Genomic DNA, 19,092 nt, shown 5'->3' with positions numbered 1-19,092 from the left:
GAGTTGATGCTTTCATTGTAAAACAGATCTACAGTTGTCGGTATCTGAGCAAAACACATGATAAAATAATAGGTTGCAGGAAAAAGAGATTAGTTAAAGTGGGTGAGGCATTGTCTTCCTTCACTTACTGGCAATATTAGTCGTAATAGCATATTTATCAGTCATTTTTAAATAGAGAAGATTATGAACAATAAGGTTTTCTTTTTGTGAACATTAAGCAAAAACTCTTCCTATGAGTATTTATGATTAATGAAGAAAATGATTTGAAACAGAATCTGTTTTTAAGTAATCTGAAATTGTATATAAATGAATGAAAAGGTCAAACTTTCCTCAGTGCTTCAAACATAATCAGCAACTTTCCCTCCATCTACTACAGAACAGGTCAAAATGTATAAAGAGATACAAAACATGAATTGCCAAATAAAAATGTATTGTCTCAATAAAATCACACGCATGTTAGTTAAAAACGAGCACGGCTTCAGTACACTTGGGCTGTAGGAAGTGCAGTCGTAATAACACTTTTTTTAACAGATATTCTCTGAGAAACAGGCCCACAATGTATCTGTTTATTTACAAAAAAAAAACAAAAACATGCCAGACATATTTGATGAAGGCAGAACTGGCTGACCACTGCACTGAGATATCACACTGTTCAACAGCAGCCAAGTGTCATTATCCAGTATGTTAATATACTCACATCAGCTAAGAAAGGTGAAATGCACCATCTAGTTGTAAATGTGGGAAACACATTACAAAACACCACTTTTTAAACCATAGCAATACCAAAAATTGTGCATTCAAGGTTTCCAAGCTCCAAAACAGCCATTCATATGCCAACTTAGTACAAACAAAAAGGCACTTTATGCTTCTGCAAAGTGACTGCTTGAGAAGATAATGCTTTAAATGACCTATTACTTCATTCTTGTGTATAAACACTCACACACAAGTATATGAAAATGGAAATAAAAATAGTCTCTCATAAAAGCTAACAAACAATACAAAAAATCTGCAGATGTAAAGGATTTATAAACAGTGTATTAGTATTAATAGTGCAGTATCACATGATGTGTCGGAATGCCTAATTCTACAATGTGACATGCATAGTAAAAGTTACATACAGTCGCTGACGTACATACATACAAATCAAAGCGTAGAAAAGTAAAAACGTTCTGCAGGTTGCATGCTCAGGATAATCTGGAAGAATACTTGATGCCTCCACATCTTAATGAGGACACACGTTCAAGTGGAAGGCAGTGTTATACAGATGTATACCTTCATGGATGGTCATTAGTGAGGTGAGCTTGTTTGTTAAATGTACAGCAAAGACAGAAACTGCCTGTATCAGCATGAGGCTGCAGTTCAGAGAGACACCTGGAGGAGACTGAAATGTGTAGTTAAGGTAGCATACTGTGTTGCAGCATGTTAGATAGGCTTGCTTTGGTGTGCAGACTGAGATTTCAACAGCATAGTGAAAAGTTGGTCAGTTGGTTTTCATTCATTTTTATATAAAGATAGTGTTCCCTGTCTAGTTTCAAATAATTGTGTGTTGCAAGGAAAACAATCATTTTAAATGGCTTCTTAATACCATTAAACATGCAGGTTGTAGTGTGCATTTGTTTGTGACTCAGCAGGTTTAAGTAGAGCTGATAACAGGAACAGGAAGTCTCTCACATGTCTTCTGTCTCAGAAGTTGCATTATTGTATTAGTTTTTGTTAATAAAGCCTGATCAAGCAAGCAATAGTCAAGTCAAGGCATGTACATGGATGTCACTGGTACTGATGGTGCTGATTTGAAGTTAACTTGTGCACAACTGGTTGGGCAACAACCGTAGAACATATGGTGGCAGGAATAACAGCACGGTATTGTTCTTTTAGTTGTTTAGGACGAGACATTTTATCAGATAGATTCATTTTTACTAACTTATTATATGTTTAGGTCATTTTTGCCTCTAATTTGATTCTTTCATTGGAGTCAATTCCTTTTATGCTCCCCAGTGAGGACGTGACATTGTGAATGAGTGACTCTCTCTTCTACAACAGGATGCTGTACAATGTCCGGTTTATCCAGTTATTTTACATGTTTAGACTATTTGTTGTTCAGCTTTTACAAATAAAATCATTGCACAATTTCCTCCCATAATCAACTGCAAATATAGGCAAATCTTAAATACATGTACTTACAAGAAACTCCCACAACACAGCCAGTGTGCTCCCATACGGACTCTTCCCGATCACTAACGCCAAACCATTAAATGTTTCTGCCAATGCTTTGCTAAAGTGGCCCGTTGACTTTCATGAGAACAAGGCACTGGCAGTTTAGAAAAAAGCAGAATTGTGGGAACACGCCTTTAGATCGTCCCCTGAAAGTGTTTGTCATGCTGACTGTCTTTGTGGTAACTCTTAACAGTCAAGAGGAGAAGGTGTTATAGTTAGTATAGTTGCTGTACTGTAGGGGGTTGTATTGCAATGTTCTTGATGTTCCTTCCCCGGATAGAGTTAAGAATAAGGTAAAAAGAGGTAATGCAGTGATTTTGAATGATAATGGCATTAAACGTTGCTCGAGAACGCTGCAGAAAGGTCAAAAAGGTCATGAGATACACAGTCATCGATTGAAGTCAACATCTGAGGATTTCTCTAAGGCTTGTCTCAGACTTATGCAGGCTTTTGTAAACATTTGCCTGAAGGAGGTCCATCATATGGTGCTCAGAGAATGCTATTTTTTCCCATTTATATTCATGTTCATGTACGGCCATTTAACAAATAGCCACTTCAGTTCAACCTTGGAAGCTTAACTGTTAATAGATCACTCTGTTTTTCACATTACTGTATTCTCTCAATATACACAACTTCAAAAGATAAATATTGCCACTCACACTTAGATCCCTCGCTTGGTCCTTTGCATGTTCATATATTATCAGTTAAATGTCTCAAGCTCGTGTCAAGTCTTTTCTTTTAAATCTCAGTGTAAAATGTTCAGGTTTGGTCTTTGAGAAGCATGGGGCAGAGTGGATCGGTGAGTTTTAACCCTGCTCCAGACTCTCTGTCACCTGCACGGCAGAGTACGTGGGTGCAGATGCCTGTCGGGTGAAGAAGGATGCGGCCCTTTTCGGCTTCAAGCGTTTGATTTCTTTTCCTGAAAGACACAAATGGACAAAATTTATTACTAGGTGATTGTCTTTGCATAGATGTAGCTCACTTTACAATCAACTATACTAAATATATGAGGGCCTGGTGACTATTAGACTCACCGTTGTCCACGTAGCTGATAGTGTTAAGTGAATGGACCCGACTGCACACGACACTGCTTTGCCTGCGCAGCATCCCGCGCCGTCCTCCACGTCCGTTCTTGTTGCTGCCATCTTGGCCGTCGGGTTGTTGAGATGGACTCACCTCTCTGTCCGTTTCAGCTGAAGCCCCTCCCTCAGACGTAGACTTCAGCTCCACACAGAACTCAATGAAGCCGCTCATTAGCTCTGCCTGGTGGACAGAAAAATAGGACGGTGTCTATCAAGCTTATTTATACATAATAAACAGATGTAGTTTACTTTTTCGCTGGTCCGTTAATGAACCACAGGCATATAAAGGTCACACTGCCAACCTTGGATTAAGGCCTAGTGTGATTATGTATTACTACCGTTATGTAATACCTCTTCACCATCTGGTGGCTGAGACAGTCTTTTTTAATACAACAAACACTCAGCAAGGATGACATAGATATGTCCAACCAGGGAAGGTGAGATCCAAAAAAAAAAAAGTCGACAACATTTCTATTTTTTAAAGTCAAACACATCAATAAAACAAAAACATCTCACATAACATCTTAAAAACATAGTTCTTAGGATTTCATAGCTTCATATTAGATGATTTGTGAATGTAATTCAAATTTAACAAACATTTCCTCACTTGTTTTGAGTAGATTTTTAGCAACTTGTTGACAGGAGTGCCATCCTCCTCTCCGTCAAACTCTAGCCACAGAATGTGAGAGTCACCCTCCTCCTCGGGGTAGCTGTGGTCCCAGGAAAGCTCGCTGAAACGCAGGCCAAGCAGCACGTGCTGCAAGAAAAAGTGTTCAAGAAAAGAAATCAGGAGTCTTCATTAAGAGAGATAAAAACTGGTTTCAACGTTTCTGCATTAAAGTGAAAAACATGTCGTGCAGCTGTTTCACAAAGCTGTCAAAGAGGATCCAGTGCTCACCTTCTCTTTGACATCCATCACATAAACTCCCTCCAGGCAGATGCCAACATTGACAGGTTTGCGTTTTACCCTTTGGAGGAGCCCTTGCACTGGTTTGTCAATCTCCCCAAAGAAGAAACCGCACCTGTTTGTACAGTCAATGTAGATTGAAAACATAAATAAAGTGATTTCAGGTATGTGAATTATTTGAATATTTAATAATTATTTGAAAACAAACTTTTGTGGCTGAGTATGAATGGCTAATTACACAAAATCATACCCATAATAAGGCAGAGTGTGACATGTGTTGAGGTACTGGTGTAGGAGCTGTGTGGGCTCGGGAAGGTTTCCAGCGGATGTGCTGATCTTTCTGTACTCCTCCAGGAGGTTCTGCTCTAACCCTGCCTGACGACTCGACTTCCCTCTCAGAGTGGAGAACAAACCTCCACTCCCCATGGCAACGTGTGCAGGCAGAAAAGAAGACAGCTTCTTCTCTCTGTGGAAAGCAGATGAGACAAGTTTGTATTCAAATTAAAAAAGTATATGAAATAACAGCACGTCACAAACAACCGAGAAGATATCAAGAATCTAATACAGACACAGTCAGTTATCTGCAAATCCGGGTGAGATTATATTCAGTTCATTTGTTAAAAGTTAAATATATTTTCCTTTTCCACTGATGCTGAAATGACCTTTTGCATTAATGCACCATGTTTTCTTGTGCAACTGTGTGGTTTGGAAAATCTTAAAAGTTAAAAAACAAAAAAAGTCTTAAAAGTCTAAAACTACACTGATATACAGTGTGCCCAAACTTCTGACCGGCATTGTACGTGTCCCAACATATTTTTTTTCTCTTTAATCATTCACATCGTAAAATAAAAAAAAATCTCCAGAAGCAGGACAGCTTCTGTTCTTCAGCTTCATAAAAACTTTAACTCATGATCACCAAGAGAGCCTCTGGGTCTAAAATATAATCTGCATCCCATCGGTGGACGTCAAGATTATCAAGCTTTCAGTTGTGATTTTCTCCTCTATGGTCCAATCACCTCATATCTTGGAGCACAGGATTAGATTTGGCTGTATTTAGATTAGAGTGAACATCATGCAATTTGTGGGTAGAGGATGAACTAAGTATGCTCTCATCTCATTTCCTTTACAGTTTGGAACATGACGCCCACGTGGAAAAAATAAAGAAAACAAGAAGTGATTTTTGAACTTTTGGGTTGGACTCCTAATCTTTGTTTTTAAAGCCATACAGACCTTGAAATGTCTATTTCAGTTTAATAACAATCAAACACAATAAAAGAAGCTGCATGTTACTATTAACTGTAGGCAATCTGTACCAAGTTTAATTAACTTCAGTATCTTTAACTATCTTTAATCACAATCAAGTCTCAAAAGGCTTTACAGAGAAAAAAGAAACACACTCCAATCAAAAATGCCATTTGGTGCATTCTTGCACTTACAAGCCAACAAACTGAAGAACACTGGCGTGGCACAATAAAAACACTAAAACAATCAAAACCTCCTCAAACAAAAGAAGCGCTGTTGACCTTTTTCCACAATGCCTGTGGACTTTCATCAAAATGCAACTTGTTGTCGCCGATTGTGCCGAAGCACTTGAAGCTGCTTAATCTACCATCTGCCCTTTAGTGTATGTGGGTTGAGGGACTTGAGCTTGGTTGTGTTACATTTTTATGTAGCACATTAAACTGCAGCGAGGCGTCCTCTCACCATTTGACAAAATCATCATCAGCAGGGCCATGACATCTTCTAAAAGGCAGATTTTAACAGAGTCAAATGTGAGCTCCACAAAATGTTAATTTAAGGCAGAAAGAACAGAGTGGAGTCTTTTAACCAGTTTCTCCAACTTACTTTATAGTAGCGGTCAATTTTTGGCTGTCAAGACCAGTTCCCTCATCGAGAGCAAGAGACAAGGCTCCGAGACCCGTCCAGTGCTCGGGATCGCAGGGGTAACGGCCTGTCAGGATGTTGTTCCTGGCCTCCTCGTACAGAAGTCTCAGCACTCCCTCATCTTCTATCTGCTCAGGAGTGAGACGATGACAAGAATGACTGCATCCATTGTCTTCGTGATTCACTCATATGTAAGGTTAGTTAATGTTTATGCAGAGAATAAGGGTCAAAGTACCTGCAGCTCTTTAGATTTGGGATAAAACACATTCCGACGGTACTGGAGACATGGTTCATCTGAGGGAAAACACAACGAGTGTGTTAACATTAGTTGACCGTCTGTATTTTCAGCTTATCCAGTCGTCTCTAGGTGAGATCAGACAGAGTGGAGGAGTGAGGGTAGATGTGGGACTAATGTCAAATCTACCACTCAAGCCCCCCTCCAACCCACTCTGCTGCAGCTCATAGTCCTGTTCTGTGGGTGGAAGCCCTGCTGACTCCAGAAAAACACATAACAGCATGTAAGTGATTATGCAATCCATTTGTCATATTTTTTCGTTTCATCAATGTTAAGCTGTCACTGCTGTGTGTTGTTTTTTTTTTGCAGCGCACTTTGCAACAGTGTCACCAGTTCTTTGACATCACTGAACTTAAAAGCACCCATCACACCACTGACAAACAAGTGTAGGCTGTTCTACTTTGGTAGAGTAATGACAAATGACACCAGAATTCGAGTCTGTGCCTGACACCTTATTTATAACCTATTAAAACTGTGTTACACTTTACCACAAGTCCATTATGCGTGACAGTTTTGACAGAGCAATAAGCAACGGCTGAACTTTGTAAAAATCAAACTTTTGTGTCGTCTCAGTTCTTTCTTCTCCCTGATAACTTAACAGAAAGTTGTATCCTTGACTGCATTCATCAGATACATGTTGGAGTGTACTCTGCGACACATTAAAACACACTGTGTCGGGGGGGGTTGCTGTAAGCCTCCATTCTGATGTCAAAAGAATTGTAAATATGATACATATAATAATACATATACAGCATCTCATAATCACAAAATTTGATCATAGTTTTAATGCTTTGACTGTTATATAACATGCTATTGTTGGTTATGGTTTGTAGCACGTAACTTTAAAACTTTAGAAAAATTACTGATGGTTTGGCAACATACATACTGTAGATGGCCACCTCTGCCTGATAAGCCAGTACATAACCATTATACATAATGTTTTATTAACATTCAGGTTTTTATATTTAGACAGGATTTGTCAACATATTGTTGCAATCACTGTTACACTCTGCGGTCTGATTTTCTACATGTTCAAGCCTTTTCTTTTCCTGTTAAGCCACAGTTGTTTATTGTGTACGTTATACAAACTACATCACTCTTTTATTTATTCCAAACAAACCTGACAGCATCTTTATCCTTTGTTTACCGCAGCTAAGCTACTAAGCCCCAAATACATTATACGTAAGCCACAATTCAGGAGGGAATAGCTGCAGAAAAACAAACAGGCTGTGCTCGTCATACAAAGACACTCACTGTGTTTGGACATGAGGAACTAAGAGAAAACAACTTGAGGCAGGAAATCAGAGAATAGATTAACATGCACCGCAATAACCTTGTTCCTATAAAAATTCACATTTACATGCAGCTGGTCAGTAATCACATTTCTCCCCTACACAAAGCTGGTATATCATACATTTATTAGTGGATATATGATTTTTTGTGATTCTATTTTTTCTTTTTGGTTGAAGTTTTTAGACTTGCAGCAAGGTGAGAGGACAGGCGCTGTAGAACCTAATTTTATCTTACTGTGAGCAATATTTACAAGAAAACAACATTTATAGACTTCTTCATTTCAGTTTCACTTGTACTCTGCCTTTGGATTTACAGACGAAACTCTTACCTTGTGAAATGTCTTCCTCCGAAGCCTCAGTGAAGCGATACAGCAAGTCCTGCCACTGCCGACACAGCTTGTATGGTTGATGTCTTGCCTTTAACTGCAGTTCTGAGGAATAAGCAGGAGGCAAATGTAATACAGTGAGATGTTTCCCTTTTTCCAGCTCTGATTATGTGTCATTTGCCGGTGAGGAATTATTTGGAAGATGCTCACATAGAAATTCTACACTTATGAACTTTAACAATCAAATTAGCTATCCTATTAACCACCTAGAACTGAATCAGATAAAGAGTATTGATGCATTGATGAGTGTAAACATGTGAGGAAAAAGGTTTTACCGAGTAGTGGAGAAGACAACCAGAAGGCAAAAACATCCTGTGCAGTCTCAGGAATATGGAGAGCATCACGAACAATGCGGCCCAACTCCTGCACAGTGACACTGCCAAGCCCTTCTACAGACAAGTGTACTGCAGTCTCACCAAACAGGTATATCAGCACATCTTGAGCTGTGTGATTAACAAAAACAGACAAAATTACAAATATAAATAAGCCACAGTGAAACAGCATCATATAGAGATTTAAACATGACACAAACAATTATATAGAGAGTTACTGCATCATACCACGGGAAAGCGTTGCGGAGGAAGCAACACTTCCTCTTTGGGAGTGATCATCTGACGAATCTGGAGGAAAACTGCACTCATCTCCTTCCATCTCTAATCTGAAACACAATGACCAAAACACTCCAGTCATGTCAGTCACCATCAAAGCTGATATACTTCACAAATGCAGATTTTTCAGGTGTGCAGCCGTCGCTTAAAGCATCAGATCCACAAATGCTAAGATGGACAGCACGTCTGCAGCTCCCTCCTTTCTAGCCATGCAGCACGCATTACCAATGCCTCCTAACCTTCACAGGCTGGTGTGGGACACAGAGCCTGGATAGATCCCTTTAATCTACAAGCATGGTTAGAAACATACAGAAATGTGATAATTGGTCAACATAGAACTTCACAATTCCTTACAATCCAAGTTATCTATGTACAACCGGGTGATTAGACTGTGTGTGTGTGGTGCTCATACTAATATAGTTACATTTGCATTGGTCTCATTTGCCTTCAAATTAAGACCCTGTAACTGCTTCAGAGATGACTAGACATATGATAGCAACATTAGTAAGTGGGTCTTCTCTGAAATAAGCCACGTTATCCACCTATTTTAATAAACAAGTCATGTTTAGTCATGTTTAAATAAAGAAGTGAGCTAGAAATTCACATCACGATTCCACGTCTCTCCTTTTCATTGGTTATGGCCATGTAACGTTAGAGCTCCTCTTTTTCACTTCAAAAAAAGAGGTAGAAAAGTTATTTTTACCTTTTGAAATACAATCACAAAATATCTTTATAGGGTACATTTTCTTTACTCACTCCTCTAATTTTTCTCTTAAATACAAAATGATTGTTGATCTCTAACCTTTCCTCAAACTAACCAGAAATATCAGTCAAGTCGCCCTTTTTTCATTTTCCCTGTTAAATCAGAACATCCCAGTCGACTGCTGTGGACCTCACCCTGTTCAACTGGAAATCATCGTTTGGTCTCAGCTTGTCACTGTTATTCAGCCCCATTTATATGGAGTCTAATAGGGCTTCGAGCATTGACATAATAGCGTAACTACAGAGGGGTAGTATTAATAAATACAGAGGTATGACGGCAACGTCCAGAGGCCCGTGGGACAGAGGCTAGCTAGCTCCCCAAGTGTAACTGATTGTCCTGAACATGCCCAAACAAACCCAAACAACGGATGAAATATCCCAGTGAACTATTCAACAACACTCATTTAATTCCAGTAGCTAAAAGGCACAGGAAGCGCTAGCTAGCCATAGCCATAATAAATGTTACTGCTATATTTTAAGCGTCAACTGTTAGACTTTATACATTTCATCATCAGTTGACAACGATGTGGTCACTTGGCGTTCACTGGCTAGCTTTAGATAGTTTTGGTGTTTGTCCAACAGTTTCATAATACTGCGGGTGAAGGAACAAAATGTCTGTTGTCCACCTACCTGCCAATTCTGATAAATGTCCCTCCACTCGCTGCTTATAAGCTGTCTGGATGGGAACCTGCAGATTTTGTAAATACTGTAGCTAATCGACGGTTCGCCGTTATATTCCAGCAGGCTACGGCTAGCCAGGTGTCTAAAACTAGCTTTCCGGGCAGCGGCAACAGTTACAGACTGTGTGTGATTGGTGGATGATTCGCTCATTCTGAACCACTCTTTACTGGGCGTGACAGCCACTCTGGGAGATCTGAAACACAGGTAACTGAAGTATTTATGAATACGAAGAAGCCGTTAAAACAGCTAAGAGCTGATATTCCAAAGAGTCGGTTGGAAGATCATTTGAAAGGACAGACTGTATACTGTTTGAACGGTTTTACACGGTACACGTTCGAAAAGGTTCGATCTCGAGAATAAGTCGAAAAACTGGTTCGAATGTTAGCGAGCGCGTCGTCGTCCCGCCATGTGATCAAAACGTCACCGCAGCTGTAATGACGCCACCGCGCATTAATTGTTGTTTAATTGCTGTTAGATGCAACTGAAACAGCGGTTAGGAAAACTTGTTTTTCATGGCAAACTATGAACAAAAATAAGGCAATCTGTTAACTTTTTCAACAAGACATCATAAGCTCATCACCTTCTGCCGTATCATATTGCTGCACATTTGTTGGAGATCTTTGCTGAGAAAGAGTTTGCCTATTGTAGCATACATAGAAAAGTTGTTTTTACCTTTACAGAGTAAATCTTCTTAACTCACTACTCTAATTTCTTTTAAATGCAAAATTATTGTTGATCTCTCACCTTTCCTCAAACTGACCAGAAATAACAGTGAAATTGTCGTTGAAACAGTTACAGACTTTGTGTGACTGGTGGATGATTTGCTCATTCTGAACCACTCTTTACTGGGCATGACAGCTACTCTGGGAGACCTGAAACACAAGTAACTGAAGTATTAATGAATATGAAGAAGTCATTAAAACAGCTAAGAGCAGATATTCCAAGGAGTCAGTCAGGTGATCATTTGAAAGGACAGACTGTATGCAGTTTGAACGGTTTTACACGGTACACGTTCAAAAAGGTTTGATCTCCAGAATGAGTCGAAAAAATGGTTGGAATGTTACCAAGCCCGTTGTCCTCCCGCCACATGATCAAACTTTTCAGAGCTGACTGTCCGTATCAAACAATACATTTTTCAATGTCTTCAATGTACAAATAAAAAAGCTGTTAAAATGTATAAAACGTATAGCCACTGTAAGCTTTACAAGATTTATTTTTTTATTCATATTAAAAGCTTTAGTCCCCCTGGCGTGTTTGTGATTGTAGACTTAGGTTGTCTACACAAGGTGCTGTAAACTTTTTGTATACTTGTTTCAATAAAGCTGTTAATATTTTTAAATTAAAAAGATTAATAAAAGATTAATTTAAAAATTAAAAAGCAGCCTAGTTTGCAGCCAAAGTTAAAGTGTTTTTTATTAGAATTCTAATGAAAATTGTTAATAAACAGACTCCTTCCTGCCTCTCCACAATGTATAGGCTGCCTACCAGTAATCCTTATTATACTGTAAACTTAATTCCATTCAGTTATTGAGTCACCAGTATGGTGATGTTCAAAGCCAGTGGACTAGATGTGGTCTGGTCCTCCAGTTGGACAAATATACCATACAACTTTTGCAATCAATTACAACACAATGCTGAGGTTGCTGTGTTGCAGACTTAAAATGACCATGAATTAACACCTCTCTGTCAGAGCCTCAATGCTAAACCTCACAAAAGTAATATTTATTGCATGGCTGCTGATGTACTGGATGCAGTTAGAATTTTAATGGGGTTCATGTCATTGCTTCTTTTGTGATAAAGCTTTGCGTAGGTTTTACCCATAGTATGTTTGACAGTACTCAATTTGTGTTATTATACTATTCTATATAGTGTTTGACAGGAATATTTATGATCTGACAACAATATTACATATTGGCTGTGCTGAAACATCCGATTTAAAAAACCATAATGAATGACTTACACTTTACAATATGACCATATGATATAATGGAAATATTGAACATCTACTGGTGTGCAAAAATATTACACCTTCAAAACAAGACAACATACAAACTAGAGAAGCACAATTATTCAGATCTACAGCCTGAAGTTTTTGCAGTAACAATACATGGCCTCTGACATCTTCATTGTGATTCTTCACCCAAATGTTACATTAAACAGCTGAACGCTACCTGTTTTATGTCAGAGGAGGTCTTCCTAGCCCCTAAAAATAATTCAAGACACATGTTTTAAAAGGACCTTTAATAAAGCTAAACATATGGGTTGATATTACAAATAGATTCCAAGGATGAATCATCTGCTGAAATTTAAAGGGAAAATACAATAGTTTTCCCACTTATTTTTCATTTGTTTCACTAAATCAGAAAATCATTTCATCAAAGGCCCAATGAGCCACCAGAACATAGACTCTCCACCGTGTGTCTCTATTTGAATGTTATAGTTATATCTCTGTTTGATCAATCTCAAAATTTTGTCCCAGTATCATTATATTCTTATAAGCAGACCAAGCCTTCACATAGTTCATGCTGGATCTTATATCCACCTGACGCAGGTGTCTAACTGCAAGGGCAGCAGGTTGAGTATTAACAAATGGGATTAACAGCTTTAGCAAAGGTGACACAACAGAGGACACACTTGATGGCTTTCACTGCATTACTGACATCGATTAATCAATCCTCTTAATCCTATTCCTTTCACTGACGGGGGAGAAGAGAGGCAGGGATTGAAAGTAGCATCTTGGGGCACCTATTATGGAGGGTGACATATGATGTATTATGTGTAATATCTGCAATTGCTGTGATTACATTAGAAAAAAAGAAGGAATAAGTGACACCACTCCATAAGGCAATTACTTACTTCAAACTTTAATAAATCATCTGTTAAATTCTGTCATAGTCCTGTTGCACAGCACAGCATTGTGCCTCATGTCTCTCTACAGTCAGCTTTACATCCTTGTTTTTGTATAAGACCCAAAAGAAATTTTGTACATTGCCTCACGAATTACTGTTTACCCATTGATTGGTGATTGTTTTATTGCTTTTGATACAGACAAGAATTGTGGGAATACAATTAGCGATGCACATTACATTCAAAAGCAATGATTTTGTGTGTTTGTGGAATTGTAATCAAATATAATAATAAAGGGTTTATCATCCATGTACATAATTGGAAAAATGAAATGGAGAAAAATAAAAAATAAAGATGTGCTCAGGTATTTGGAGCATTTTAAGGAGTGACAAGAATCTGAAAAACAGCAGAAATCATCATCATTTTCAATAACATCTGTGGGCATCTTTTCAGGTGGTTTACAGAGAGGGTATCAGTTCAGCATTTGGAATTTGAATGAAATACATTTATTTTACTTGTGATGGTCTTCGGACGATAAAAAATACTATCCCTAAATCCACGAAACTCATAGAAAATTGTGATTAATGTTCTGTTTTTAATTTTAAATGATCGTTCATTAGTTGCCCTCTCTGCGTAGAAATTATTTACATGTGCGTACGTCATCGCTGGTTTATGCTGGGTCAGCACCTGCCGGAGTGCCCTCTTCCACTTGGTTTGTAAGCAGGAGGAACTTCAGCACAGGGTCTATATACTCCATGATGGTCTCTTTCACTCCTTTTTCCAGCAAGTACCCCTCTGTCTCGATCTCTGTATTTTCGTTCCCTGCCACTGCCTCCATGGAGGTCTGCAGGAACCGCAAGCTCACCAGCACAGAGCACTGGGAAGAAGGAGGTGGAGTAGGGGGGTGTTAAATGTAGAGCACATTTCATCACAGTGCATCATGAAGGATTCACAAGGACTACCAAAAGGAAGTGGTTATTGATGGATATTGCTCAAATTGTGCACATCAGATACTACAAAGAAAGAGAGATCAGTCAATATTCACTCTCAGTTTAGTCAGGATTCTCATTTTCAACTGCAAGAATGCATTTTTACCTTTGTATCTAACTTCCCAAAAAGCCCATGTCATGCCTTGACCAGCTTCCAAATTTAAAGCTTACCTTTGCATCATCAACTCTGCCTGTAAAACATTGTAGAAGCACCATAAATCCTTCATAGTATACCTGTAAGAGGAAGACTGACAGTACTCCAGTCCCAATGGTGTTCATCAGGCCCATGTAGTAGTTGACCAGGGCCTCTCTGCAGCCTCGGAGGTGGATGTTGAGCTCCTCGGTCTGGTATTGGTAGTTATAGTGAGCTGAGTTGTTGGTAAGCTGATACTGGATGCATGGTCGTGGAGAACTGGGGTTGCAGCAACTGAATGGGACTCCATCTACCAAGTAACGGCCATCCACGTTGCTCTTGATACGGCTAAAGAAACAAATGAAAGATGTGTGTCAGACAACTAACATTGTTGAGGTTGTTTATCTGTAATACAGTACTGTAGTCAGATCTCCTTGTTTTTGCGTAAATATTCACAGATGTGAAACCCACTCTACTACATCCTGTATCATTGCCCACAACTTACTCTTTCACTTCCTTAGAGCTGAAATCAAGGTAGCGGTTGCTGATCCACTGGACCTCAAACCAGTCCCTGTGGTCGTTGTTTCCACAGCACTGAAACTCCATTTGCAGGCGATCGATATTCTGCTTCTGGAAGCAGCGGCCCGGGGTGTCTGTGTCCTTGTAGAAGCGGATGCCGTTCCTCAGGCCAACCTTCAGAGAACCCTCCAGACTGCCCCTCATTACATAGCTCATGATGACAGCTAGCAGCATGAGGACAGTGAAGAAACAAGAGACAGCAAAATAGGGCTTCAAGAAGGTCTTCCAGCGAGGAAATCGCCCGGCATCCAGGGCATCCTGACAGATCTTTGACGCAAAGTAGTTGATACCCATGGAGGCCAGACCAACAATCATGAGGGTATTGGGCACAATATGTACGTTTGAGTTATCCATTACCTGTAAGTAAGTCACACAATAATATAATGAATATGAATTCAATTTGTTTGAAATAGCAAAAATACATCTAAATGTATCATGTTAAAAATGATGCATAATCCTTCAACAAACATATAAAACTATGTAGACAGAAGTAATGTATTTGCCTGAAATTACCAGATTTTTAAAAAATTCATCTGGAAATATATGTTGAACATCAGTTCTACCAGTTGTTTAACTTAAATTTTTGCCACTGATGATGAGTAATTTTAGTGTGCACCATTTTCTATTCAACCCCAAATGATTCAGCTTGACTTTACAATGATGAATTTTAAGTTAGAGCTCTGTGGGTTTGAATAATGATCGGCCACACAACATGTGTATTAATGAACCCTGGAAGATTCAACACAATGAACTGGTCAAACTTTTATACGGGGAAGATTCCCTGAATGCATGTATAATAACTTTCTTCAGTAGCATCAAATGCAGTAACAAATATGCATTATTATGCCTGCCTCAATTCAATCAGATCTTGAGCAATGAGCGGCTCAGCAGGAGCAGTTAAGCCTCAGCTATGTTGGTCAAGGACATCTACTATAACTGCAGTTTCATCTTATTCACTCATGAGTGATGGGGAAATTTGGACACAGTGCACTGTGTCCAAATTTCCCCATCAGGATTTATTCCCATCTTTCAGTTTTTAAAAGTCAACATGTGTAAGCTGCCAAATGTGATATTGCCAAATCAGGATGTGACCCTGTAAATGTGTGAGACATTATGTTGTATACAAATGTCCTGGTTCCTTGGTTTGAATGATTGCACACCTTAAAATATAACATGGATTGATGAATATACGCTCAGCAGAGTAGGTGACCTCCAGACAAAATGAAACCTGAAGTACTTGATGAATTTGCTGATGCTGACCCTCAGACTGTGTTGTTGGGCAATGCAAAAGAACTTAAGAAATATTTCACTGTTTTTTGTTAAAGGTGCTATATATAACGCTATATAAATAAGGCTGCTATCAAGGAGTGCATTTAAATTTAAAAGCACTTTGAAGAAGACGGTGATTAAATGATCTTTGTATATTAAAACTCTCGAAAAAAAGTAAATTTTAGTGTGAGGAGGACACCCACAGACTTTTACAGAATGTGATGAGCTGTTGTAGATCTATTACATTAAATTACATTGAAACATTCCAGTGTAAAATTATTGGATTAAAATCTGTGGGAAAACTACAATGCAGTATAGATAGTAGTATGACAGGGTAACATTTATAAGATTTATAGGTGTTACTGTTTCTGTAATTTATTTATTTCTTGTTATATGTATTTTTCTTTTTTCTTTGCCTGTTTGTAATGTATGTGTGAATAAGGCTATTTACACTTTTTTGCAGTCAATAAAGCACAGAAACAGAATGCTGTCATCCAGCTATCACAGGATGAAATCTTCATATTGAAGAGAAAAGGGCTCTTCTAATCACAATTATAATTGCTAAAAATAAATATTTTGGGATTTTTTTAAAAAATACTAGAAATACTGAAAAATGCAGTGATAGTTGTACAAAGATTATGTTTTTGAGGTTGCAAATGATTAAAATGTACAAACTATGTAAATGTGGAAATAAAATACATCCAAATTAGTTACAGCCTATGTAATAGGTTTGCTAATAATGCAAAGTTGTGATGACAACCTTTAAAAGTGGGGATTACGGTGAGATTAAGACTGGATATAGAGCCTGGTTTATCAAATGATGAGTCAGGATCCAAATTGGGTCACAGGTGTGTTTAGCTGTTGGGCTACATATAACAAGGACGTTTGTTTAACGACAAGAAATTTAATTTCTCTTTGCAAGACGCATTTTCTAGTTTCCACATTTTCTTATTTTCCCCCAAAAACACTGTGCCAAGGAAAGTACAACTGGCACAAATGGCATTTTTCAAGCGTACTTGGTGTTACAAATGTAAATCAGTACTACAGTGTGTAATCAAGTCACTCACAACCATCTTACAACTCCAACATATCCTGTCAACAGTTGGACCAACTCATATATAGCTTCTGTTACACTGAAAGTATCATTACATTTCACTCACTTTTGCAAGTAAACTATAAGTAACTATAATATTGACCATTGTGATTATGCTGGTAATTTAAATGTAAAAATAAAAAGGTCAAAAACAGCAATGCTTTGGAGTGTACTCAGCTTCCAAGTTGTAGCATGTAAGACATAAGACAGTACCTCTGCCCTCCTGCGGAGCTCCGTCTTGAGGATGCACCCCAGGGTAAAGGTGACGGCCCCGGCGATTGTGGCAGTCCAGGAGAGGAGCCACAGTCCCTGAGCTAGCTTCACCCTTTTCTCAAAGGGGAACTTCATCTTCATCACCACCATGGTTGCAGCGAGGGGCTCTGAGTCTTACCAGGGGAATAGGGGAAGGAGAGCGACGTGGCAACGAGGGACGATGCTGTGCTTTGTCTGAGAGAAAGGAGGAGAGGTCAGAGGCAGGACTCTCAAAGATGAAGATGACAAAATTGAAATTCAACACTGCATTTGAAAAATTACATGGTAGCAACAGAACACGCAAAATAAAAAATGATAATAGCAATGTGAGAACGAACTTTTATCCAAAAATGAAAAGGTTAAGAAGTTAGTGCAAAATCCTTTGAGAATAAAGTTTTAAAGCTTCACATCTCAACTAGTGCGTCTTCAGTTCAACAGATGTAAGTACATCAAAGTTCACCTTATTTGTCTCCCCAAAAAGTGGTGAAAAAAGTCCAGATATCTCCAGCATCCACTGTGTATCGTCCAGTGTGCCACACAGTGGATTTGGCACACTGGATTTGGTAAACCTGGATGCTGGGAGCGTCTTACCACTAATGCCTACCTATCCTATTAAACTGCTCTGTGAATCCAGGCCATTGTCTGCTCAGCACCCATCACTTATGCAGAGGGGCGTGGATGACAAACCAAATTGAACCTGACACAGAGATGGATATTATAAGGCATTAACAGTGTAACACAGATCCTCAGGACACAACTTAAAACACGCACACATAGACTGGAATAAATTTGAGATGAAAACAAAATGAGACATGAGATAAAAAGCATGAGATATGTATTCAGGAGACTTTATTATCAAACACTTTATTTATTTTCCATGTCAGCCAAAGAAAATACTAATGTGTAAGGACATTGAAATAAATTCACATTGATGAATTGTTCCTCTTCAGCAAAGCGAGAAAGGACTATGTAGCTCCAGAGAGAGTATGTGTTGATTATCTTATAATACCTATGAGGAGCTCATAGGGATAAATATAACTCTCTCTTTGGGGCCCATGTGCTGATCATAAGGTTGGAATTCTGCAGAAGTTAAGGAAGTCGTGCAAAATCAAGACAGCAACCACAGGAGGGTCTATCTCGTCTTTTTATAGAAGCCCAAACAAGTATATCAAGGTCAGCGTCACAGTGGCAACAGGGCAGCTTCCTCTGTCCCTCAAGGCACTCTGAGGCAAGGTGGGAGTAGTCTATGTCCTGAATCTGATCCAGAGTCACTGCCCCTTATTGCTCCAGGAGCTCCAGCCATACAGCAAGGAGGTCTTTCTAAATCACTGACTGTTGCTAAACAGAGCTTCTAACCATCCAAGCAGAAGAACGTATAGTCTATATTACGGAATACACCTCACAGCAAGTTCTGAATAAGTAAAGGAAGTGGCTATTGGTACAGATTCCTCTGTGTCAATAGTCTGTTTATTGTTGGTACAGAATCATTACGCATGCGCATCAGTGTTGATTGCACAAGATCATGAAATCAAATTCAAATTGTTTCAAATTTGAGGAACGTTTTTGCTTGTCGGTGTAACGCCAATCCTTCCCATGGTTTGGGTTAACATGGTTAGGTTTACTAACAAAAACCACTTGGTTAGTTTTAGGGAAAGATCATGGTTTAGGTTAAAACATGAATATGCGGTAAAGACGTCTCATTTAACAGCACTAAAATGTCCAATGTGATGGTAAAGAATGCCTGGTTAGTGGTCTACAAGAGGTCCAGCAATAAATTCTGGAAAACCCATTTTGTACCAATATAACAAACTAAATATCA

At 38.8% G+C, this 19,092-nt stretch overlaps 2 protein-coding genes across 2 annotated transcripts; both read right to left on the bottom strand.

Annotated features, from left to right (window-relative positions):
* Positions 1 to 552: 552 nt before the first annotated feature.
* On the bottom strand, positions 553 to 10,232 carry frmd8 (FERM domain containing 8). Its single transcript, XM_044370181.1, has 11 exons — positions 10,061 to 10,232; positions 8,621 to 8,718; positions 8,336 to 8,503; positions 8,004 to 8,105; positions 6,323 to 6,381; positions 6,049 to 6,215; positions 4,454 to 4,669; positions 4,195 to 4,318; positions 3,904 to 4,053; positions 3,249 to 3,477; positions 553 to 3,133 (listed from the first exon to the last, which is right to left on the bottom strand). Exons 2-11 carry the CDS (start codon positions 8,709 to 8,711, stop codon positions 3,021 to 3,023), a joined length of 1,419 nt encoding a protein of 472 aa, XP_044226116.1. The 5' UTR covers positions 8,712 to 8,718; positions 10,061 to 10,232; the 3' UTR covers positions 553 to 3,020.
* Positions 10,233 to 12,955: 2,723 nt separating this feature from the next.
* Positions 12,956 to 17,898, bottom strand: rom1a (retinal outer segment membrane protein 1a). The gene is made up of 5 exons (XM_044370182.1): positions 17,734 to 17,898; positions 17,235 to 17,468; positions 14,586 to 15,016; positions 14,182 to 14,428; positions 12,956 to 13,835 (listed from the first exon to the last, which is right to left on the bottom strand). The coding sequence occupies exons 2-5, from the start codon at positions 17,382 to 17,384 to the stop codon at positions 13,629 to 13,631; spliced, it is 1,035 nt and encodes a 344-aa protein (XP_044226117.1). The 5' UTR covers positions 17,385 to 17,468; positions 17,734 to 17,898; the 3' UTR covers positions 12,956 to 13,628.
* Between the last annotated feature and the right edge of the window lie 1,194 nt (positions 17,899 to 19,092).

This window comes from Thunnus albacares, chromosome 13 (assembly GCF_914725855.1).
Source record: "Thunnus albacares chromosome 13, fThuAlb1.1, whole genome shotgun sequence".
Taxonomy (NCBI): domain Eukaryota; kingdom Metazoa; phylum Chordata; class Actinopteri; order Scombriformes; family Scombridae; genus Thunnus; species Thunnus albacares.
This window is presented reverse-complemented; position numbering and strand designations above follow the sequence as displayed.